Source organism: Hemiscyllium ocellatum, chromosome 15 (assembly GCF_020745735.1).
Source record: "Hemiscyllium ocellatum isolate sHemOce1 chromosome 15, sHemOce1.pat.X.cur, whole genome shotgun sequence".
In the NCBI taxonomy this organism is placed as follows: Eukaryota; Metazoa; Chordata; class Chondrichthyes; order Orectolobiformes; family Hemiscylliidae; genus Hemiscyllium; species Hemiscyllium ocellatum.
In genome coordinates, this window is record NC_083415.1 from 39039893 (window position 1) to 39065440 (window position 25548).

At 39.5% G+C, this 25548-nt stretch overlaps 1 protein-coding gene across 1 annotated transcript in view; it reads right to left on the reverse strand.

Moving 5' to 3' along the window:
- Window positions 1-680: 680 nt before the first annotated feature.
- Window positions 681-25548, reverse strand: part of myt1b (myelin transcription factor 1b) — a 66540-nt gene continuing 41672 nt past the window's right edge. Inside the window, exons 18-21 of the mRNA XM_060835917.1 lie at window positions 19220-19311; window positions 17214-17317; window positions 11373-11516; window positions 681-836 (exon numbers count right to left, since the gene is read on the reverse strand). Coding sequence (XP_060691900.1) covers window positions 693-836; window positions 11373-11516; window positions 17214-17317; window positions 19220-19311 — 484 coding nt within the window. The 3' untranslated portion in view covers window positions 681-692. The remainder of the gene's footprint in view (window positions 837-11372; window positions 11517-17213; window positions 17318-19219; window positions 19312-25548) is intronic.

The following is a 25548-nucleotide window of genomic DNA, read 5'->3' on the forward strand; positions in this document are numbered from 1 at the left end:
AACTCAATGTCACGTAACAGACACATTGACTTACAAAATAAATATACATCAATCACAAAAAATGGCTCTTAAGTATTACAGTAAGGACTCTTTAAATTAATTTGCTTAAATATCAAATAAATAGTGGTTAATACATAATTTTGCTTTAGCCGTGGTAAATGTTTGAAAAATATTTTCATGAATAGGAAAAAATATTAACAAAATCAAAATATTTTCTGAAAAAATTATCAAAACATGTCAGTTATAAAATATTCTCACTCCACATAAAAAGGGAATAAATCACACTAATAAAGTAATAAATAATACAATACAAAAATAACCTGACTTGTATTAATTAAATTCTTAAAAGTTTGTACTGGATCAGCATAAGGAATAACACTCCCTCATGCACTCCAGATGCTTGTGTCTTTCTTTTAAATTCAGTTTTATCTGGATTAAAAACAAAACTAAATAAATAGACAACATTAAATAAATAGGTAGAGTCAACATACAGAATTCAGAATAGTTTACATATTTGCTTTCCAGATTCATTTTAAACGTTATTTTAAAATTTACATAATAAGATTACGGACAACTTGTTCTAAACAAGTGCAATTTCTATGTTCGTAATTGCTATAAATATTTCTAAACCAATATCAATCACAAATTTACTATATTTACAGGGTAAGTGAACAGTTCATATACAATTTTTTTTAAACCTGAATGCCCTTTACAGCTTGTTTGATGCTCTCCAGTAGTGCTTTATTTTCTGGGTTCTGGTAGCATTCCATATTGGTATACATATCTGTGAGGGTACTAACATAGGCGTCAAAGTTCTGTTCGCTGATTGGTTCCTGCTAAGGAATAAAGAGGGAAAATAATCAAGAAATGTCAATTTCTTTCTGAAATAAACAAAATTTTGAATTTTATACAGTTGGATGTTATTACAGTGACCTTACAAAACATGAAGATATCATTGTCACCACTATGAAGCCTCCATAAGTGTAAATGCACTTTTAAAAAAACTAGATGCAGTAAAACTTAAGTATGAGGCAATACTTCAAAACAAAGTTAAATGACAGTATCTTCTTATATTGTGTCTACAATGTAGTGAAATCAGTCAATGCTGTTTATAAGGGCACTTAGCATGAACCGGCAAGGTTAGGGGTGCTGCTACAAGCTAGGTAAAGATCTACCATACACTTTTAGTCAGAGTTTTATTTCCACCAACCACACATTAAAACACAGTCACCTTCTGGCTGACTCTGCTTTATGTACTTTTACATTGTTATTTTGATCAACTTGTTTGGACAAATGGCACCACACCTTTGGAAGGATATACTGGCACAGGAGCAAATACAATGTAGGTTTACAAGAATGTTACCTGGACTTCAAGGGCTAAGTTATGATCTGATCAAAGTCTTCAAGATATTAACAGGAAGAGACAGGATAGAGGAAGATAAACTATTTCCAGTGGTTGGGGATTCTGGAACTAGAGGGCATTGTCTAAACATTAAGGGTAGATTGTTCAGAAGCGATGTTAGGAAACACTTCTACACACAAAGGGTGACAAGAGAAGTAGGGAACTCTTGAACAAATGGCAGTTGAAGCTAGATCAATTGTTAATTTTAAATCAGAGTTAAATAAATGTTTGTAAAGCAAAGATATTAAGGTATGGGCCAAAGGCAGGTTAATGCAGTTAGATCATCCATGATTTCAATGAATGGCAGTGGAACAGGCCCAAAGGGCTAAATAACCTACTCTGTTCCTATGTTGCTATAAGTCATCGAGAATAGATTGCTTGAAGTATTTTTTAAAAAGTAGATAGATATTGAACTATCAGAAAGTTTTTTGGTGAGCTGATATGAACAAGGAGTTGAGACCCGGAACAAATCAGCCATGACTATTGGATGGCTCGAGAGGCTGAATAGTTTACTCCATCCCCTATAGCTTACATTCATACTTTGTGATGCACCTCTGGGCCAGAAGATCTGACCACCAAAGATCAAGACCCACCAAACTAAGGATAAAAGAGACACTACCACTCTCCTCTAATGCTCATAATTTTCTAAACAACATGTACAGAGATGTTATGACATGCTTCTGGAGCAGATGGGACTTGAACCCAGGCCTCCGAGCTCAAAGGTACAGACCAGAGGTACCACCAGCCACAAGACTCTTATATGTTTGAATAATCCTTGCTTTGTAGTCTAAACTCATCAGGAAGTCATGTGGGCCATGACCTTTTAGCATTTTCAACAACTTGATAGATTTCCTAATCAACCTTTTCAGAGCTGTGTTATTATACATGTCTGGAGTAGGTTGGACTTGAATCTAGGCCTTCTGTTTTAGAGTAGGAACGCTACCCTGGAACAAGACTCCTCTATATTTGCATACAATCAAGTAATTACACAACATATTTTGCCTCGTCACCTTTAACTCCTAGTATTTAACATCCTATTAAAAGAATTAAATCCTAACAGATTCCTGCCTTTCTGTAAAAAGGAAAATATACACAATGATAATATGTTGTTACAGATTATATAATAATGCCACTGACAAACTCTATATACCATCCCATCCTTAAAAAGTATTCAGTAAGATTACATGAATATTTTCTGTTCTCTTGATATAACACAGGACACTGTGTTTGAGAGCATCAAATGACTTTTGCAAATCACTCCGATGTCTGAACATTTGCATTAACACATCTTATTTTTGAAATTTCCTTTCTAACATTTTGTTCATATTCATGAGATCAGTGACGATCTTTTTTTTGCAACATTCTTCACCAAGTGGGCATTGTCTCAGAGTGAATAATTATCAATACAGGATTCTGCAGGTACACTTCTCCCCTTCTTTGGCCATTATGTAGGAGTTTGTTTAGAGTATTAGATGATTGTATAGCCATTGTCTTGCGTGTATTGATGACTGTATTGCTTCTACCAGTGCAGGTTTCTCTGCAGCTAAGGTGCTTTTACCTACTCTTCTTAATCTTTTTGATTCCTAAGCTAACAGACAACATTTGTCATTTCTTCCCACTAAAAATATAATAAATCCTGCTATACTTGAAAAATCATTGGTGAGATGAGCATGTGTGACACCACTAAAATAGTGACTAATTTCATTATTTCAGTGTCACCCAGGGTTGGAAATCTGAGTGAATATTGTTATTAACTTAATTTATGAAATCATAGAGATGTATAGAATGGAAACAGACCCTTTGGCCCAAATCATCCATGCCATTTTACTGCTTTATTCACCTTCCGCACTTTTCCAACAGTACCATATCTCATCATGATGCTTCATTCTAATACATCAAAACACATATCTGGTTAGTTAGTGTGCAGAACACCAGTTTAATTAAACTTCTCAACCAATCTACTTCTTCCTGAGTCATGGCCTTTCTTTGGTGAGAATTTGGTTGGGTTTATTGGGATCCTATTAACATTCTCCCCTGAGAGACCAGTGATTCAGAGCTATCCTGTTTAATATCCAATCTCAGATACCTGTATTTAAAAGTTCCTGAATTTCTCCTTTATATGAAGCATAATACTCATATTGCAAAACTTAAATCATGGCTGAATCGAATCAAAAAACTAAAACAGCCCATTAACTCAAAACAAAATCTGGCAGATTCAGTCAAAATGTGGAAGAGGAAATAATGCACCCCAGTCCCACAGTTCCCATCTGTCACAAGAAACCTCAAATGTGCCAGCTAGTCATGCATCGACTAATTAGTTCCTAACATCTGTTTATCTTATTACCTTTAACTCCTAAACATTTAGCATTCTACGTATTAATGGTGGGGGCGGGGCTGATTGATATCAAAGCAGTGGGCTGATGCTACATACAGTCATTTCTTTTATAATTCGATGGTTGCATTCTTATAAAAATCATGCAATAAAAATAGCACTTAAATTGTTTGCGATGGAATTGCGTTATAGCCAACACGTTTTAAAAGTTTGCGTTTTAGAAACAGCGCCACTTATTCGTCCATCACGTTACAGCCAATTCACGTTGATGAAAAGCGCTTTATAGCAGAACAACTATATATCTATTTTCTACAGTGCTAATAGTCCTGCATCTGAACGGCTGAAATCTCTCAATTATGGTTAAAAATGACACATTTTGTGGACAACATATAATTCAGAGCCCAACGTTGGAAATGAAGAACATGACAAAGTCAGGATATCTATCAGAAACATACATTTAGGCAAAACTCATTCTTGGTTTACGTAACTTAGGAGTATGAATTACAAATTAAGTTCTGTATGAAAGTTTAAATGCAAAGGAATATTTAGAATATATTTAGTTAAGATGATTTTTGCTGTATTTGTAGAATTTTAAAGGATATACTCTTTAAAATGAACCATGCATTTTATCAATTCTAACATGGAAATGTTAAATACAAGTAAAGTTATCAAATGTTACTGCTATGTTATTTCAGGCACTTAAGCCACAGACGAAGTGCCTGAAGTTTGGAGGGTGAGTAATGTTGTCCCGTTATTTAAGAAAGACTGCAGGGGAATGCCTGGGAACTACAGACAGGTGAGCCTAATGTCTGTGGTAAGTAAGTTGTTAGAGGGGATTCTCAGAGACAGGATCTAGAGGTATTTGGAGAGGCAAGGATTCATTTGGGATAGTCAGCATGGCTTTCTGCCTGAGAAGGCATGCCTCACGAATATGATTGAGTTTTTTGAAGGGGTGACCAAGAATGTAGATGAGGGCACTGCAGCAGACCTTTTCTGCATGGATTTTAACAAAGCCTTTGACAAGGTACCACATGGTCGGTTGTTGACTAAGGTTAAATCTCACAGGATGCAGAGACAGCTAGCCATAGGGATACAAAATTGGCCTGAATGTAGAAGACAGAGAGCGGTGGTAGAATTGTTTTCAAACTGGAAGCCTGTGATCAGTGGTGTGCCACAGGGATTGGTGCTGGGTCCACTGTTATTTGTCATGTATATAAATGTTTTGGATGTGAATTTAGGAAGTATGGTTAGTTTGCGATTACACCATGATTGGTGGTATAGTGGACAATTATGAAGTTTATTTGGGAATGCAGCGAGATCTTGAAGAACTCGGCTGTGGGCTGAGGGATGGCTCATGGAGTTTAATTTAGATATATGCAAGGTGTTGTATTTTGGTGGGTCATACCAGGGCAGGACTTACTCAGTCAATGGTAGGGCCTTGGGGAGAGTTACAGAACAAAGAGATCCAGGAGTGCTCGTTCATAGTTCCTTGAAAGTGGAGTCATAGGTAGACAGTGGTGAAGGTGGCTTTAAGTATGCCTGATTTAATTGGTCAGAGCATTGAATACGGGAGTTGGGAAATCTTGTTGTAGTTGTACAAGGTATTGGTAAGGGCACATGAGGGGGAACTGCATCAAGTCCTGGTCGCCCTTGTCTAGGAAGGATATTATTAATCTAGAAAGAGTGCAGAAAAGATTTACTAGGATGCTACCTGGACTGGATGGTTTGAGTTACATGGAGAGATTGGATAGGCTTATAGAAGTCCATAAAATCATGAGAGGCATACATAAGGTAGATAGCCAACAGCTTTTTCTCATGGTAGGGGAGTCTAAAACTAGATGGCATAGGTTTCAGGTGAGAGCAGAGAGATACAAAATATCCAGAGGGGCACTTTTTTCTCCAGATGATGGTGACTATCTGCAATGGGCTGTCAGAGGTAGTGGTGGAAGTGAGCACAATTTCATCATTTAAGAAACATTTAGACAAATACATGAATGGGATTGGTATGGAGGGATATGGACGAGAGACAGGCAAACAGGACTAGGCTAATTGTAAAACGGGCGGATGGGCAAGTTGGGCCAATGGGCTGGCTTCTAAGAATCTATGGCTCTATGAGCTAAAATTTATTTTGAATGAGCTTCAGATTCACACTGGCACAATGCGCTTCAACACATTTTATTCACACACCACTACCTACAGCAAAGAGATTGTAAAACACTGGTTACTCAACCTGAGTTGAGTAACCTACACTCTGGAAATTAAAGTACACTCCTTATAAATGTGGGCGGCACGGTGGCACAGTGGTTAGCACTGCTGCCTCACAGCGCCTGTAGACCCGGGTTCAATTCCCGACTCAGGCGACTGACTGTGTGGAGTTTGCACGTTCTCCCCGTGTCTGCGTGGGTTTTCTCCGGGTGCTCCGGTTTCCTCCCACAGTCACAAAGATGTGCGGGTCAGGTGAATTGGCCAAGCTAAATTGCCCATAGTAGATTAGATTTAGATTACTTACAGTGTGGAAACAGGCCCTTCGGCCCAACAAGTCCACACCGACCCGCCGAAGCGCAACCCACCCATACCCATACATTTACCCCCTACCTAACACTACGGGCAATTTAGCATGGCCAATTCACCTGAACCGCACATCTTTGTGACTGTGGGAGGAAACCGGAGCACCCGGAGGAAACCCACGCAGACGCGGGGAGAATGTGCAAACTCCACACAGACAGTCGCCCGAGGCGGGAATTGAACCCGGGTCCCTGGTGCTGTGAGGCAGCAGTGCTAACCACTGTGCCACCGTGCTGCCCAAGTGTTAGGTAAGGGGTAAATGTGGGGGTATGGGTGGGTTGCGCTTCGGCAGGTCGGTGTGGACTTGTTGGGCCGAAGGGCCTGTTTCCACACTGTAAGTCTAATCTAATCTAATCTAAATTACAGTTAACACAAGACAACATTATAAATGGGAAAATTTGTAGTCCACAATAATTACTGCTGTATGAACCACTAGCTGGATCTTGTAATGTTAGATATGATTTGCTTCCAAATATATGTTGATACTCTATGTTTGTTCACATTTATCTGATTAGTTTATTATCTGAACTGTCACATGAACTGTCACATGAACTGCAAAGAAAGTTTAATTGAAAATTCAATTGTAATTGCATTAACAAACTTACATCATTGCCTTATCTTTACAATCTAATATCTACCTTTAATTGATACAACAAACAGATTTATTTTTTAAGCAATAAAATGACTAATTATTCTCTTCTCACAATAGTTTGCAGCATGGTAACAAATGCATATTTCACATCTCACAATGAGAAGGCAGCTCCTGTACCCAGCATAATCTGAATATCACATCTATAGGAACTGAGAGTATTCTACATGTTCTGGAGTTCTATCATAGTTCGCTCCTTTAGGAATCATGTCTACTTCTTTTAAACAATATAAACCATCTCAAGAGATGCAAGTTAGTTATGCCAATTTTAAAGCCATAACCAGTTGGGTATTGACAAAGCCACTCCAATTTAAAAGCGGGAATCAACCTTGGATTATTATTGTCTCATTTCTTCAATTTTGTGCAGGATGCTGGGACTGAAGATGGAGGTGATGGTGGGCAATTGTGAATATTTGAAGTCAGGTGAATGCCATTGCTCCTCCTAGCTCAATGCAAACATTGCTCAGATCTTCCGATGGAAAGATAATCTTTGCAGCAACTTAGACACAAAGTTGCACGATGGGACCAAGCTGAGCTTGCAATGCAGCTAACTCTACTGAGATAACTGAAACTCCTGATGGGCAATCACTTGGTGTATGGAAACCACTGAAAAAATTCCCAACTCTGAGTTAGAGTAAGAGAGGAATGGTTCCAACTCACTTACCTACAGACATTTAGAGGAATTAGACCTACTGTACATGTCCTTGGTCAGTATTAAATTGAACTATTGACTCATGAGTGACAACTCCCTATCCTTACTACACCCACTGACCCCACCCCTCCATGGACACCTTACTCCCTACCCTCTTAATCATTTACCCACATTTAAGTGCTAGAAATCAACAACATTGAATATTTTTGAAAATCGATAACAAAAAATAACTACACTCAGAATTATTGTTACATAAAAATGATACTGACATAAAATGACAACATAAAAATAAGATAGAAGCTGCAGGAGCCACAACAATGGAGAGGAGGATTGGAAAGACTGGGCCTCTCACTCTCACGTGAGGCATGTATGGAAGTAGCCAACAAAGTTAGTGGTTGAAATATGGTCTCCCTGACCTGGAGTATCAAACAGGATCCAGGACGATATGACAGCTTTCAGACACAAAACTGGACACTTTGATGTGTCCAACATTCACCTTCACAGCATTCCCCAGGTAGGTCAACATACCTTGAAGTTACATTTATTACTCTCCCTACAGGCACCTCACACCAACTCTGAGCACTCAATCTCAGTCTATTGGACTTTCACATCCATGTCTCTCACCTATTCTTTAGAAATTTCACTCTTCAGCACATTAGCTGTTATCTGCACTCATTACTCTATGCTTCCTCTTTCTCAGGACAAGAGAGTACACAATATGACTAGAAGCAGAGACACATGGTGAGAAGAGGGATATGCATGGACACCTGTTATACTGGAAAGAAGGTCTTTTTCAATGAGACTGCTGATATAGTTGGTGCGATGACCTTTGATCTGGTAACAGTAAGAAAATTTTAATTGTTTTTATAATATTTGGAGAATATGTACTTGTTTTATAAAACAAAATTGTAAGGATTTTTAAGAGATTGCTTCAATTGTAAGGGGGTCAGTTATATTTTATTTGGATAAGGAATAGTGGTTCCTGTGACTTGGTGACCCTTGACCTGAAAGCAGTACCAACAAAAGGAAAGTAAAACCATCAAAGTTGTGTTGTCAGACACCAAGGAGAGCTGTAAGCAGAATGTAAGCAGCACAAAGACGCAGCCACAAAGAGAAAACAAATTGAAGTAGAAAGTGAAACATAGAGTTTATATGAGAAACCTGTGAAAGCTCAATGAAAAACCTCATTCCCTGTTTTACAGTAATTAGAAAATACAACTCAAGATGATCTCAGTTAAGCATTGCATGAGCACACTACAAGTAAATGAACTCTGAAAATAGCATGAACAGTTCAGGTACACTAGTAGCTACATTTATCAGGGATCCAGATGGCAAACAGGGTGCGCTGGTTAGTTGGTTCAAAAAATAACCAAGGAAAACTATGTTATCAAGACTGTTGTAACCAAGACGTTTGTGAGTGAGCACCTGCTCAGTATTAACTATCTGGGAATGATGGATAGAATTTGGTTGCTGGTGAGTACAACTTGAGGACCAAATCCATTGAGTGGAAAGTGAGAGATCCCATGTTTTGCAGGCTAAGTTGGAAATACTGTGTGATTACATGCAGTGCCACATTTCAATGAGGAATGATATGAATCCCTGTGATTTTGTGGCACATACCTTTGTTGTATCAACTATTTAAGGTTAAATTTGCCATTGTATCTGAAGTATGGTCTGTTTATTTATTTTGGTTTATGATACCCTAGATTGTATCAGTAACATTCTACCATGACAGACTTGGCTCCTGAGGCACTCTCTCTTGAGATGTGGTGTGGCTTCCTTCTGGGTAGATCTTAGTATCTATTCTCTCTGCCATTTGAAGAGGCATGCTGGCTAAGGAGAATTCAGCCAGTGCTGCTGGTGTTGTTCTTGATGCTGACAGAGCAGTTAGCAATAGTACAGCCTCTATCCCTGACGGTCAGCAAAGTTGGAGCTGCCTAAGCTGCTTCCTTGCCATCCCGAAGGCTGATGATAGAGAAGTGTTCCTGAAGATAAGTATCGGCTTGATAGGTGGTATGCTTTTAAAAAGTTAGCAATCACTAATGATAGCACTGTCTGATGGAAGAAGTGTTTTGAACAGTAGTCGCTCAACGGATTGAGCTGGAACCTTCAGTGCTGTTGATAAAAGCTCTCACAGCTTGTCGGTTTCACTGAAGCTCTCTCCACTGTACATCTGCCTGAGTGACCCTTGAGAGTTGCTGACAGATTGGAATGCAGCTTGCATGGCTCAGAAATTCAGGTTTCAGTTCTAAATTACCTTTGAAATGGTTTCTTAACAATCTCAACAACTTAGACATTATTTATTCAATGATTTATCATTTGCCCTCCTCTCTTTTAAGCCATTTCTGGTGAAATACAGTGGAGGGATCCCAACCTGACATCATTTTCTTCGACTTCCCAGCTTGCTTATTTCCTAAGAAAGCCACCCCCAACACATCACAATATCTATGCATGTGTGCAATTGTTTGTTATCGATCCCCCTTTCCTAAATCTCTTTTCACTTTTCCAATGTTAAATGGAGTCACCACAATGCTAATTGATCAGATCAGCGACTGGATGAGCCATTTATTTTATTTGGTGGGTTGCTTTATAGCAAGGTATCTGTCCTGCTACTAAGACTCTCCATTTTTTCACACTGGGGATCAACACCAATGCACCATACTTCAACAGAGCTGCATCCATCAGAGAGAGACAACTGGTGATGGTTTAACCTGAAGGTCATCATGCCTCAGGTGAGGGGTGAGGTTGAGAAGGAGAATTCTTCATGGCAGTGTTTGTCTGCACCAATATCTCAGTTCCCTCCTGGCCAACAACCAAGAAAAGTGTGGCTTAGAGGCAAGGGTGCTGCAGACTGAGACACAAGACTCCCAGCTTAGAATTGTTGCTTATGGATAAGGGGCTGAAAGATATACTCTACTATGTCATGGTTTTATGTAAAAAAAAAATTGTGACCAAGCAATGTTGTGGAAGGCCTTGATACAGCTAGTTCAAAATTTGAAATTTCCACTTGAAACACGTAAGCATAATGTTGGACTGTGTGTGAACAATTTCAAGCATTTTAATTATAGGCTCCTAATAATAAACATTTTGTTTTATTTTGATCTTTGGCTGCCAACTCCCAGGTATAAGTTGGCTGAGGCTGGTGACTACATTAATGCATTCCTGAAACCTTGGCCATAATGTAAGTGCAGCCAGTAAGTTTCACAGATTTAATGACATGGAATTGAATTACAAAATGAGTAACAGGAAAAGTAAGCAATCATTATATCGAAGATATAAGTGGATGGACCAGTTGTGATATCAGCCCAGCCAATGTTTGCAATTTGACTCATGGCTAAATGCACAAGATGACGGCAAAGATTATGTTGAGTTCCGAGGAGTATTAATTGTATTCTGGAATTGTAAATCATAAATATAATCAATCAGATTAAAATTCTAATGCTGTCCAATGACTTCCTTCATCAATACAAAACATTTCTTGTGGAATTATGGCACTGGACTTTGACTCATTATTGAAAGCATGAAGAAGCAAATAAGCCGGTTAAATTTCATAAATTGTACACCTTATGAATAATCTTATGGGCAGAAAGTCTTGTGGGCACATTCATTTCAATGTTAGAATTCTCAATATGTGCTCACAGCAGGAGAAACACTGCATCAGCAGCACAAACGTATAAAATTATCTGCAATATCATCAGAATAATACTCAGCTATGAAAGACCTTGACAGAAGCAGATAGTGAGAGAATATAACGCAGAACAAGCTTGCTTACCATTTGAGGCAGTTTTATGTCAGCAAGGCTACGTATCAGTGCCTGACTTAACCCAGCCAGCTCTTTGAATAAGGCTTCATTTTGCTCTTCAATCACTTTATTTTCATCCTCGATAGTTTTTAAATTTTTTTCCATGTTAGAAATCTGAAAGGCATTAGTACTGAGTTTTAGGACTGTGGTTCGATGAATGTTAACATACCTTCAATTTTGTCATTAATCTGTTCCTTTTTTCAATCAACCTGTTCAGACATATTATGATACACTCTGCGGTAGGTAGGACCTACTGGTCCATAGGTAGAGGCATTACCACTGAACCACAAGAATCATACTAATCTGGTTAATTAATACATTTATACACCCACAACTACTTCAATTGCTCCTAGTATTATTTCAGCTGAGTAAAAATTAAACACATGAAAACAACAGACACTGCTCTTACTATCAACAATGATGACGCTGCTGAAATACACATTATGAATAACTTATTTTTACAAAACTATATTTTATTTTATTCCTAAAAATTATAAATATAATTTTATATTATAAATTACAAAAATATTTCAATGTGAATCTGACAGAATTTACAATAACATTCAAACTGTCTCCACACGATATGAATGTAACTGGCTTCATGTTTACAAGATGCACGTCATATATACAGCCCAAGGCCCAGGAAAACAATTCAAATTGAAAATTACAAGAAGTTCTAAAAAAGATGTAGAATTTGGATATACAATACTACACTGTAATGTGCCTCAAACCATTTTCAATACTCCTGTTTTACAAAGTGCATTCTTTGTATGGCAGACAGACTGAGGCAATTCTATAGTTCCCAGTCCCCAATTGTATTACTGCTGAAAAGCCTTCAACAACAACATTTTCCCACTGCACCTCTGCAGTAGCTTGTCCAAGCTTTAACATGTCATCTCAGCATGTAGTCCACAATCTTGGAATATGCCAATATGCAGCACTCAATCAAGAACAGCTCCTGTGACTTGAAGACCAGCAAGTTTGAGATGGCTAGAATACAAGAGCAGGGATGTGCTGCTGAAACTGTGTAATGCTCTGGTCAAAATGCAGTTGGAATATTGTGAGCAGTTTTTGGGGCCCATATCTAATGAAGGATGTGCTGGCCAAAGGAGGTTCACAAGAATTACCCTGGGAATGAATGGCTTATTATATGGTGAGCAGTTGAGGACCCTGGGTGTGTATTCGATGTGGAGTTTAGAAAAATGAGGGCGATCTCATTGAAACTTTTAATACTGAGAGGCATGGATACAGTAGACATGAAGAAGACGTCTCCATTAGTAGGAAAAACTAGATCCTGAAGGGACAACCTCAGAGTGAAGAGACAACCCTTTAGAACTAACATAAACAGGAATTTCTTCAGTCAGAGGGTGGTTAATCTGAGAAACTCATTGCCGCAGAAGGCTATGGAGAGCAAGTCATTGAGTGTATTTAAGACAGAGCTAGATAGATTCTCAATTGGTAACTGAGATTACAGGGAGAAGGCAGGAGAATGGGGTTGATGAATATATCAGTCATGATTGAAGGGCAGAGCAGACTCATTGAGCTGAATGCCCTTATTATGCTCCTATATCTTATCCTATATCTCATAGTCTTATTATGAGCAGACCAAAGCACATCAGTGTTCATTCCTGGAATGTATAGTATCCTGTGTCACAGAGCTGCTGGGGTTGAATCTTGACAAAAATCATTGCCTTTTTCTCTCTGCTGTTTTGGAATTGATGCATTTCCCTTGTTCCTCTCTTGCCTTCTGAACATCTTTGAGGATGAAGAAATCTCTTGATGTTCGAGTTGATTGCATCCCATCAGAGTGTGGAAGACTCAAAGAGGGTTTTCATTGCTTTCCAAAGTTTGAAAACTCTTTTGAGTTCCTCGGTGTTTCATGGTGTCAGTAGACTCACGTTTAATTTACATGTGTCCTGGACATACTTCTCCTCTTCCTGTTGGTGACAGTCAGCCAGTAGTAGGCTGTGGTCAGAGAGGAACACTGACTTGGTGTTTATGTCTCATGCATTCACATCGGATTCATCAACAGGAAGCCTACGCTGTAAAGTACAGTCTTGTCTCACTTCAATCAGGTGTATCTATGCTGCGCATTCAAGCAACTCGATACGATTTGTGCTACTCAAATGCCAGGCAATGACCATCTCCAATAAGAGAGAATCTATTAACTTCCCCTTCACATTTTTTATCACCGAGTCCCCTAATATTAACATCCTGGGGGGATCATTGACCAGAAACTCGACTTGCCATATAAATACAGTGTCTACAAGAGTAGGGCAAAGGTAGGAATATTGCAGTCAATAACTCACCTCCTGACTCCATAAATCCTGTTTACCCTCTACAAAGCACAGATTAGGGGTCTGACACACTATTCCCCACTTGCCTTGCGACCATCCAAGACGAAGCACCACATCCATAAACATTCAGTCACCCCACTCCCCGATGCTCAGCATGTGTACTATCTACAAGGTACACAACAAAAATTCACCAAGAGTCCTGAGACAGCACCTTCCAGCCCCATGACTATTTCCATCTGGAAGGACAAAGGCAGCAGATACATGGGAACACCACCAGCTGCAATTTCCTGTCTAAGCCACTCACCACCCTGACTTGGGAAATATTTCGCTATTCCTCACTGTTACTGGATCAAAGTCCTGGAATTCCCTCCTTAAGGGCACTGTGGGTCTACTTATAGAACATTGTCGGAGTTGTTCAAGAAGGAAGGTCATCACTACGTTCTCAAGGGCAACTAGGAATGGGCAATAAAAAACTGGCCCAGCCAGTAATGCCCACATCCCATGAGTGAATAAAAAAAACTCCATCTTCTGGGTTGCTGAACACACTGTGCAACTGAGCGTTTTTTGTTGTTTCCATCCAATGTGTGAATATGGCATTTAGTTTGCTATTGGCCCTGCTGGATCATCCAGCTGCGTCGGTGATACCACTGAAATCATTGCCCAGGATGACTGGCTGGAAATTACTTGAAAGGCTTCATGAATTTGACTTGGTGGGGAGAGTTGAGGGACTCCTTCTTAATAGTCACATTAATTTTTCTGTGTACAGGTCCCTCCTTTATTTCGCTTTTTGTGTATAACTGAGGCTGTGGTTTGGGCATCTCTTCAGATACGTCACACAGGAAACATTACATAGTTTGCTTGCAGTCCTTTGCCTGGTGGCCAACCTGCTTGTGGTTCTTCCAAAAGACATTACTGCAGTTGGCTGTCACCTGGCCAGATTTTCCATTTGGAGGCAAAGCCACAGAGGATGGAGGGAGGGGGAGGACTGCTCCAATATCATTGATCTTCGGAGCTAGCTTGACTTACCACTTATTGGTCCAGATTTCAATGATATCTTTATCTTCAGTGCAGTTCTTAGCTTTGTCAATGTACCGAATTAGGAAGGTGAGGACATTCTTGATGGGAACATATGTATTATAAAGTTGCACATTCACCACTCAAGCCTATTGGGACAGCAGATTAATGAATGGTTCTGCTGTGAGGATTTTCAGCTGGGCAGATTCTTCTTGTCCTTGAAGAACTTTATACAGATCAACATGTTTGTGAAGGTCACATCAAAGTATCCAGTGCTATGGAGGTCCTACAGTCAATGGATCCCTGATGCTTCAAATTCACTTGTTTCCTACAGATTGTTCCTGATGAAGAAAATTCAGTCTACTGTGTAGCTTCTTCACCAACCTTCATTGCCACCCAAATTGTGCTATGTACGCTTTCTGGACATCACTTTCCTTATCATGACCTATCCCTGCCAGGTAAGTAACTTGCCTCAGAAAAATAAACTTCATTTTACACATTAATGTAAAAACAGAGGGACATGACAGATCCTAAAAGTTCTACGTCATGGGAATGTTTACTGTATGTAGATAAGCCCAAATAAGTTACTTTTATTGCCTTTTACTAAGAAAGAGACTAACATTAACAGAGTAACCACATAAAGTGATAATAACTGAAAAATACAAATGGGAAATTGCATTATTAGCAGATTAGCTGCCATGTCAAGTATACAATCAATGGGACATTGGGCTGGATTATCTAATGAGGGTAGGTTCCCTTCACCTCAGTTTAAAAACCACGGCTGAGCTTGACTCTGCTTAGCTGGCTCACTCTGCTTTTGTATTTTGAACAGCAATCCATTAATTAGTATGAGCCGGGTCTTCAGTTCTTCTCAAGCAGGATGTCCCGCATCATGAACCTGCTGGCCAATAGAGGCTTACAGCTCTCTATGCTGGAGTGCCAGCAGGACTCATGGTCACTGCTAGTATTTCAGGTAGGTCAAGGAGGTGGCTTCCAACAATATACCCTGACATTCAGAAATGTCCAGGTTCTTAATGGGACCAGACTGACATGTCCCAGCAAGGTTGGGTGGTGGGGAGAGGGGAATCTTTTGGACATGGTGTGGAGCCAGCAGGTATGGGGAGGAAAAGGAAAGGGACCCTCCATTTGGCACTGTATATATGGAGAAAAGACAATATTGGCAATGGCCTAGTGGTATTATTGCTTGAATATTAATCCAGAAACTCAGCAAATGGTGGAATTTGAATTCAATAAAAATCTGGAATTAAGAGACTAATAATGACCGTGAATTCACCGTCGATTGTTGGAAAAACACATCTGGTTGACTAATGTTCTTTCGGGAAGAACATCTGCCATCCTTACCTGGTCTGGCCTACATATGACTTCAGACCATAGCAATGTGGTTGACTCTGAAATGCCACCTGGACAGTTAGGGATAGGCAATAAACACTGGCCTAGCCAGAGCTGTGAGTAAATAAGAAAAACTTTCTGTTCTCACTGGCAACCTGAAAGTTTGAACTCTCTGGGCTGCATGGAAATGGCAGCCTCCTGTGTTGCTCGTCATATCAGAGCGGAGGTGGCATGAGGCTGTTCATTGGACGTTTAATGGCCTTTTATGGGCCTCAATTGGGTCAAAGCTGTGAAACCCACTTGATGGCTCCCCGGTGGTTTGTAAAATCATACTAGGGGCTAATGGCAGGCATGTCAACGAAGGCAGATCAATTTATAAAATGCAAACAGAAATTGCTGGAAAAACTCAGCGGGTTTGGCAACATCTGTGAAGAGAAAACAGAATTAATGTTTTGAGTCCAGTGACCCTTCCCCTGATTTACTACTGCTCATGTGTGGCTAATATTTTAAATCTAGCCTCAAATATTGAGGAAATAAAATCTCATTTTGGTACTTGTAATGGTCCAATGTAATATGAGTTTGGAAACTTCAATTATGGTAAGGTTTTAGAACATAAAATTGATACGAATTGGTAAATCATTGAATCAGGTATGGGATATATTTATCAAAGCTATCTGACAGGGTGTTCTTCTGATGTTGGGCCAGAGTACAGACCACTTTACTCTAAAACCAGCTAAATATATTGCTTAGGAGCTGGAAAGATCACAAAGAATATCTTCAAGCTCTCCAAGTCAAAAACATTTTAAGGTGATGTTTCTTACAATACGATATAAAAATCCAGTCTACTCCAACAGGTATGAAAGATTTTAAAAAAGGCACTTTTCTTAATACTTTCATTTTTTAAATGTTTACTCTGCAGGCTAAAACATTAAATAATTGGCTTTCTGATGAAAACTTACCAAACCAAAATAGTAACTGTATTGTCCATTATGTCAAATTTCCAGTATTTGTTAAAGTTACTTGTTCATTTAAGGTGGTATGTTTTGATGTTAGCAATTTATTCATATACTTCTGTTGTAAAAGCATTGGATCAAAAATATCTGTAGCAAAATAAAACTTTCTTTGAATTAGCACCCTCCCATAATTGTACCTGTGACTGCAATTTCACCATATTGGATTCCATTTCAGTGTTGGATTCATTTAATTCATTGATCTCTTTGTCAAGTTGCTTAATTTCTTCATCATTTTCAATTGCTGTGAGAAGAGAAAGTGAATTAGAGAGAGTAGTCATTGTTTCTATACAAAATCTATGAAAAGCTGTTTGTATGACATTCCACTACTCATGCTTGTAATGGAGGTGTTAATCCCTTATTTTGAAAACAAGTCAGAAGAATACATTAAGTGCTTGCAGGGTGTTAGTGCCAACAGTCATTTTCTAGCAAGTAGATAGAAAATGCAGACATTAAAAGGGAAGTAAAGGATTGGAAAAGCTTTTATTTTTCAAAACATCTTCCTTTTAAATCTCTCTAGATATTAAACAAAAACACTAAATTGCTGCCATCTAAGGCAGTATTAAATGGCAACTCCTTCCTTCCCTTCCTCTCCAGCCTATTCCAGTGTTGTCAATCATAAAAAGCATTGTAAAGTAGCTCAATCTCTGTGAAAGTGACCATACGATACTCTGGAGCTGGCTGACTCTGAAGAGTCATAATGAATTTTGAGAATACAAACTTAGAGGTTGGTTAGCATTGGTACAGCGTTTTGGTCTCATCTACTGAAATCTGCAATGATTTCTTTGATTTCAAATGATTTCTTCCTTGGTTATCACTGCTAAGATTGAATGTTGAAAGAGACCTTATATAAAAGTTTCCAGGTTGAACATAAAATTGACTATCTAATAAAAAGTGCTGAGAGTATAATTCTTGTATAAAAATAAGTACTTCTGAGCAATTTTCTTCCCATTCAAGGCAATCAATAGTATCACTCTGTTGGTTATTTTCTCCCACAATACAGTTGTTAATATGATATCAAGGAAGCAGTTAACCAACTATGCCATCAAGGAGCCCTAACAAAACTGAAGTAAATGGGAATCAGGGGGAAAAATCTCTAGTTTGAAGCGATAGGTGACATAAAGGGAGATAGGTGACATAAAGGCAATTGTTAAAGGTCAATCATCCCAGACCATACATGACCGTATAGTTTCTTAAGGGTTTTGTCCTCGACCCTACTATGTTCAACTGCTTCATCATTACCATCATAAGGTTAGACGTGGGAATGTTCACTGATGATTACATTATGTTCACTAGCCTTTGTGGCTCCTCAGATGCTGAAGTATCTGGCCAGTTTAAATAAGACAGAATCCAATCATTACCCCTTAAAATTCAATAGCAATACCATCTTTGAATTCCCTACTATCAAGATCCTAGGGGTTACCATTGACCAGAATCAGTACTTGGAAGGCTGAATAAATATTATGTCTACAAGAGCAGATCAGAAGCTGGGAATCCTATATCATGTAACTCATCTCCTGCATCATCAAAGTCTGCCAATATCTGCAGTACACAAAACAAGAGTTTGCTTGAATACTCTCACTTGCCTGGAAGACAGCAACTCCTACAACACTCAAGAAACCTGACACCATGTGACCTGATCGAACTGCAACTTCAACATTTACTCCTTCCACCACTGACACACAGTGACAGCAGTGTGTACCACCTACAACACGCATTGCTATAATTCACCAAAGCTCCTTAGACACCATATTTCAAATGACCTCTACCACTTAGCAGAATAAGGGCAGCATATACATGGGGACAGCACCAGTTGCAAGTTTCCCTCCTGATTATTACACCAGTTTTTGTTGTCATTGGGTCAAAATCAAAGGCATTTAGGGATGGACCAAAAATGCTAGGTTACCTTGCAATGCCCACGTCCTATGAACAAATTAAAAAAGGAAGGCCACGCTTTTACAGCAATCTATTAAATTAAATATTTTGTTTAATACTGTAATTGTTGCAAATTCTAGGGTGACCAATGATGTGATTTTATCTGTTTTCTCTAAAAGCTACCAATCAGTAATCCTACAAACTGTATTTCCACATTTTAACAACTCAATGGAAAATTGCATTGATCTTTTAGTTTTCTTTTAATTCTTACCGTCACTAGCTCTAAATTTGGTAGTCAGTAGATCCTCCCCTGAGAATTTTGCTTTCTTCATGGCCAAAGTAGCCCTTGGACATCCAGAAAGACTTAAAATAAAGGAAAAATAAGTTAAACTAGTGAGGGAGTCATGAAGGTAAGTTTGAAAATAGATTAATAATTTTGTACACACATTTAATCATGCACATGTATCAAAAATCAGAATTAAAGTATGATAATGAAGCATAATAAACAGACGTCTCTTGTAAAACACATCACTGCTTTAGAGAAGAGGTTAGAAATACTGGTCAGTGAAGTCTACTTATGAATGCTTAATGTTTATAGGCTACCCTCTGTCTGCAGTAACTTGATGCAGGCCAAACAGATTAACCTGCTGATAGCCAATTTGATACTGGCTTCTGACTACTCAGAGTTTTGTATAATTTACTAGTAACAAGTACATATGCAACTGCTTTTTTCAAAGCTACACAAATCTCAACTATATTCCATTTTACTCTGCTTAAAAACACCATTTTAACCTTTCTATTCTTGAAAACAATTGCTCCTTGAAAGTGCTGATATCTCCCAAATGTGTGACATTTCCCAGATTACAGATTTCCACCTGTCACAGTACTAAAATAGTTCTTTCTAAAGCTGCAAACAGCATTCTGTATGCCAGTGGCACAAATCACTTATCTATAAATTTTTTTTAGATTAGATTACCCACAGTGTGGAAACAGGCTCTTCGGCCCAACAAGTCCACACCGATCTGCCGAAGCGCAATCCACCCATTCCCCTACATTTACCCCTTTACCTAACACTACGGGCAATTTAGCATGGCCAATTCACCTGACCCGCACATCTTTGGGCTGTGGGAGGAAACCGGAGCACCCGGAGGAAACCCACACAGACACGGGGAGAATGTGCAAACTTCACACAGTCAGTCGCCTGAGTCGGGAATTGAACCTGGGTCTCTGGCGCTGTGAGGCAGCAGTGCTAACCACTGTGCCACCGTGCCGCCCACTGTCCTTTAATTTTTCAACTTGTCTGACTGTAACAGAGTTAGATGAATTATCCACTCCAAAGCCTCTCCTGTGTCATCCATTTTGGTGGGACTGCACTTGCCTGGTTCTACTTTCACCTATCCATCATCTCCAATGGCTTCTCACACTGGGTGCACGTCAAATAGCCCAGATAGCCTGCTCTGCCATTCAGTATAGTCATAGTTGATTGAAGGATTCAACTTCATTTTGTCATCCTGTTGATTCCTTGAGACAGCAAAAATCTGTTTACCTCAGCCTTTAAGATATTCAACGATGGAACATCTACAACTTTATAACGGAGAAATTTCTAAAGATTCATAACCCGTTGGGTGAGTACATTTCTCCTCACCTCGGCCCTAAGTGATTGACTCCTTTTTCTAAGAGTGTGATCCCTTATTCTAGATTCCCAATCAGTGGAAACAAACTCTCAGGGTCTACCTTTTCAAGCCACTTGAGAATCTTGAATGTTTCAATGAGATCACTTTTCATTCTTCAAAACTTTGAAGAATGTATGCCAAATGTACTCATTTGGGGTGAATCAAATTGGAAAAAAATGGCATCTGTGATATTGGAGGCCACATGAGGAATCTGAGATGGATCATCCGCTTGGAAGTTCTGGATGAATATTTGCATTGATGTGCTGGGTTTCCCCTTCATTGAGTTATTTGTATAATTCATCCAACATCATTCACCACTGGATGTGCAAGACAGATTAGCTTAGATCTGAGCTGTTTGTTGTGGGATTGCTTAGCACTGTCTACTGCATGCTGCATCTGCTGTTTGGAGGGTACTACAACTGCCATGTTCTCCTGCACTCTTCATTGGATCAGAGTTGATTTCCCAGTTTGATGGTAATGGTAGTGTGGGAGATATGCCAGGCCTTGAGGTTACAGATTATGTTTGAATATAATTTTGTGCTATTGATGGCCCACAGCTCCTTACAGATGCCAAGTTTTGAATTGATCTTTTGGGAGTTGGACCCTTTAGCATAGTGGGAGTGCCACAACATGATGAATAGTGTCCTCAATGTCAAGACAGGACTTCCTCTCCATATATGCCTCACTTATGTCTATGTTTTGCTTCTTATACACAAACAATTCTCTATCTAGACTAATGTATTACTCCCAACTCCAGAAAGCTTAACGTGCCAACTACCTTTTGGGGATAACTTTGTTGAATGCTTTTGTAAATTTAGGTATACTACGGCCACTGATCTTCATTTCCTGAACAACTAGGTTCACCCTTGAAACAACATGTACTTTTGTCAAACACAGTTTTCCTTTCCTTTCGACTTTTTGTGATCATATCATTATCTTCTAAATGCATTGGCAGAACATCCTTAATAATAGGTCTCAGTACTTTTCCGATGACTGATGTCAGCCTAACATGTTTGTAGCTCTGTTTTCTCACCCCCTCCTTTCTTGGATAATAGTGTCACATATGCTGACTTGAAAACTGCTGGGATTCCAGAAATTTGGGAATTTTGGAAAATCATAGCCAGAAAATCAAGTGCAACCATTTAATTTAGAATCCTAAAAAGTAGGCTGTTAAGTCAATTCATATTTGTCAGATATTAGTTGCTTAAGTTTTTCCAGTATTTTCTCAGATTATATCAATTTTTTAAATTTCTCCACTCTTTTCAGCTCTTTTAGGTTCATTTCTCTTTCTGATAGGCAACTTAACTCTTTCCCCAAGAAGACAAAAATACTTTATTTAAGGTCTCTGCTCCTAAGGGACCAATTTTTACATCAGTTACTTTCTTCCCCTTTATACAAAAATTAAAGGATTGTTGCCCAAAAAAATATCAAATCGGGCAGATGCGCTTTCCCTTGACAAATTACTCTGGGGTATGGGGAATCTACCCTCAGCATATAATCAAAACCAATCCATGTAATAGTGATTAGAGGCAAACCATTGATCTCTTTGCGCTACTAGTTCATCTCATTACAGATATATTGTGCATTGAGATATAAAGTCTTTAATTTCATTTTTTAAATGATTTTCTGCATGGATTTTAGTTACTGAAATATTATTACTGTTATTTCTCTGTCTTTACCTGACTCACTCAACTTGATTTTACCTACATTGCAACAGTGTCCTGTTGCCTCCACTTTTTCATTGAAATTCTAAATTCCATTTCACCTGAACCCTCCCCTCAAGTTAGTTTAAAGCCCAGCCATAGCCCTACTTATACATTCACAAGGACAATGTTCCAAGCTCAATTTAAATGGAACTCTTGTAAGCGGAACAACTCTTGCTTCTGAGTACTGGTTCCAATGCCCCTTGACTTAAAACTCTTTCTTCCCAAGACTTGGAGGTGCCAGTGCTGGACTGGGGTGGACAAAGTTAAAAATCACACAACACCAGGTTATAGTCCAACAGGTTTATTTGGAAGCACTAACTTTCGGAGCACTGCTTCTTCATCAGGTGGTTGTGGAACATTGGAAGCTAGTGCTTCCAAATAAACCTGTTGGACGATAATGTGTCATTGTGTGATTTTTAACTTTCTTCCCACAACAGCCTTAATTTTCATGCTTAGTTCTCTGACTTATTGCTGCTATGGTTCAGCAACAATCCAGAGATGATTATTTTTGATGTTCTGCTAATTTTGAATCTATCCCTTAAAATGTAGCAGAACAAATCAATCCTAGTTCTATCTAGTGACACAGTGGCTCAGTGGTTAGCACTGCTGCCTCACAGTGCCAGGGTCCCAGGTTCGATTCCAGTCTCGGGTGACTGTCTGTGTGGAGTTTGCACATTCTCCCTGTGTTTGTGTGGATTTCCTCCAGGTACTCCGGTTTCCTCACACAGTCCAAAGATATGCAGGCCAGGTGAATTGGCCATGCTAAATTGCCCATAATGCTAGGTACATTAGTCAGAGGGAAATGGGTCTGGGCAGGTTACTCTTCGGAGGGTCAGTTGGGACAAAGGGCCTGTTTCCACACTGTAGGGAATCTCTTCATCTAGGTCATTGATTCCTAAGTGGACCACAATAACTGGATCTTTGTCTTTGTACTTTAAACTCATTTCCAGCTGAACTGAGATGTTCTTAAACTTGGCTTTGGGCAAGCAACACAATCTTTGGGGTTTCTGGTTGTGGTTATAGAGAACAGGGTGGCCATCCACATATACTGAATTATAGTGAACCATATTGCTATCTCATTTCTTTGATTTGACTGACATTTTGCATGAAGGTGTCAAGTGGTAGAATTTTCCCTTCCCTGGCGGTGATGAAAAGAGGAAATAATTGGGTGAGTTTGCTCTTGAGAAAAATTTGTCTCCTTTCTCATCACCTCTGCAACTAAATGCTGGGCAAGAGGTTAAGGGCAATGTTCTTGACTCACCAGCAACAAGGCTCTTAGGACACCACTACCTTTCCGTGGTTCAGTCCCTTGACTGTGCATGACTTAGTGCAGATCAAGGAACTTCCTACTGTCTCAGACAGACTGCATACATTGCTAACGAGTTGGGAAGAGAATGTGTTGCTGGAAAAGCACAGTAGGTCTGCAGCATCCGAGGAGCAGAATAGTGGTTTTGGACATGAGCCCTTCTTTGAGATTCCTGATTCCTCATGAAGGCCTTATGACCGAAACATCGATTCTCCTCAGATGCTGCCTGACTTGCTGTGCCTTTTGAGCAACACACTCTTGACTCTGATCTCAAGCATCTGCAGTCCACACTTTTTCCAATCAGTTGGAAAGGCCAACTCTTTCCGGTCTTGTGTGCAGCTGAAGTAATTGTAGCCCAGGTAAGACATTAATTGACCACTTATGCATCTTAACTGATAGTGGGGCAGGAAGGTTGTACATGGGACTTCCAGCCTAGGACTTACTTTGATCAAGATCAGGTTGGTGCCGGGTTTCTAGTGCTACCATCCTATCTAATTAAGTTTTGTTTGCTGTCTCCAGCCCGACCGCCTCTAGGTCCAAAAGATTGAGAGCGCTGTGTTAATTTCCACTTGTGCATTAGACTATAAGACATAGGAGTGGAAGTAAGGCCATTCAACCCATCGAGTCCACTCCACCATTTAATCATGGCTGACGGGCATTTCAACTCCACTTACCTGAACTCTCCCCGTAGCCCTTAATTCCTCGCGAGATCAAGATTTTATCAATCTCTGCCTTGAAGACATTTAACATCCCGGCCTCCACTACGCTCTGTGACAGTGAATTCCACAGATCCACCACTCTCTGGCTGACGAAATGTCTCCTCATTTTTAAGTTGACCCCCTACAATTCTAAGGCTTTACCCGTAGGTCCTAGTCTCCCTGCCTAATGGAAACAAATTCCCAGCATCCACCCTTTATAAGCCATACATTATCTTGTCAGTTTCTATTAGATTTTCCCTCAACCTTCTAAACTCTAATGAATACAATCCCAGGATCTTCAGCCATTCATCAAAGGTTAGGCCTACCATTCCAGGGATCATCCATGTGAATCTCTAGTGCCACTATATCCTTCCTGAGATGTGGGGCCCAAAATTGGACACAGTATTCTAAATGGGACTTAACTAGAGCTTTATAAAGTCTCAGAAGCACATCGCTGCTTTTATATTTCAACCCTCTTGAGATAAATGACAACATTACATTTGCTTTCTTAATCACGTACTCAACCTGCAAGCTAACCTTTAGAGAATCTTGGATTAGCACTCCCAGATCCTTTTATACTTCGGCTTTATAAATTATCTCACTGTTTCGAAAATAGTACATGCCTGTATTCTTTTTTCCAAAGTGCAAGACCTTGCATTTGCTCATGGTGAATTTCATCAGCCATTTCCTGTACCACTCTCCTAAACTGCCTAAATCTTTTCTGCATCCTCCCCACCTTCTCAGTACTATCTGCCTGTCAACCTAACTTTGTATCATTGGCAAACTTCACCAGAATGCCCCCTAGTCCCTTCATTCAGATCGTTAATATATAAAGTGAACAGCTGTGGCCCCAACACTGAACCCTGAAGGACACCGCTTGTCACTGGCTGCCATTCCGAAAAAGAACCTTTTATCCCAACTCTCTGCCTTCTGTCAGACAGCCAATCCTCAATTCATGCCAATAGTTCACCTCAAACACCATGGGCCCTCACCTTACTTAGCAGCCTCCCGTGAGGCACCTTATCAAAGGCCTTTTGGAAGTCTAGATAGATAACATTAGACAATATACAATAGATGCAGGAGTAGGCCACTCAGCCCTTCGAGCCTGCACCACCATTCATTATGATCATGGCTGATCATCCTCAATCAGGATCCTGTTCCTGCCTTATCTCCATAACCCTGATTCCACTATCCTGGAGAGCTTTATCCAACTCTTT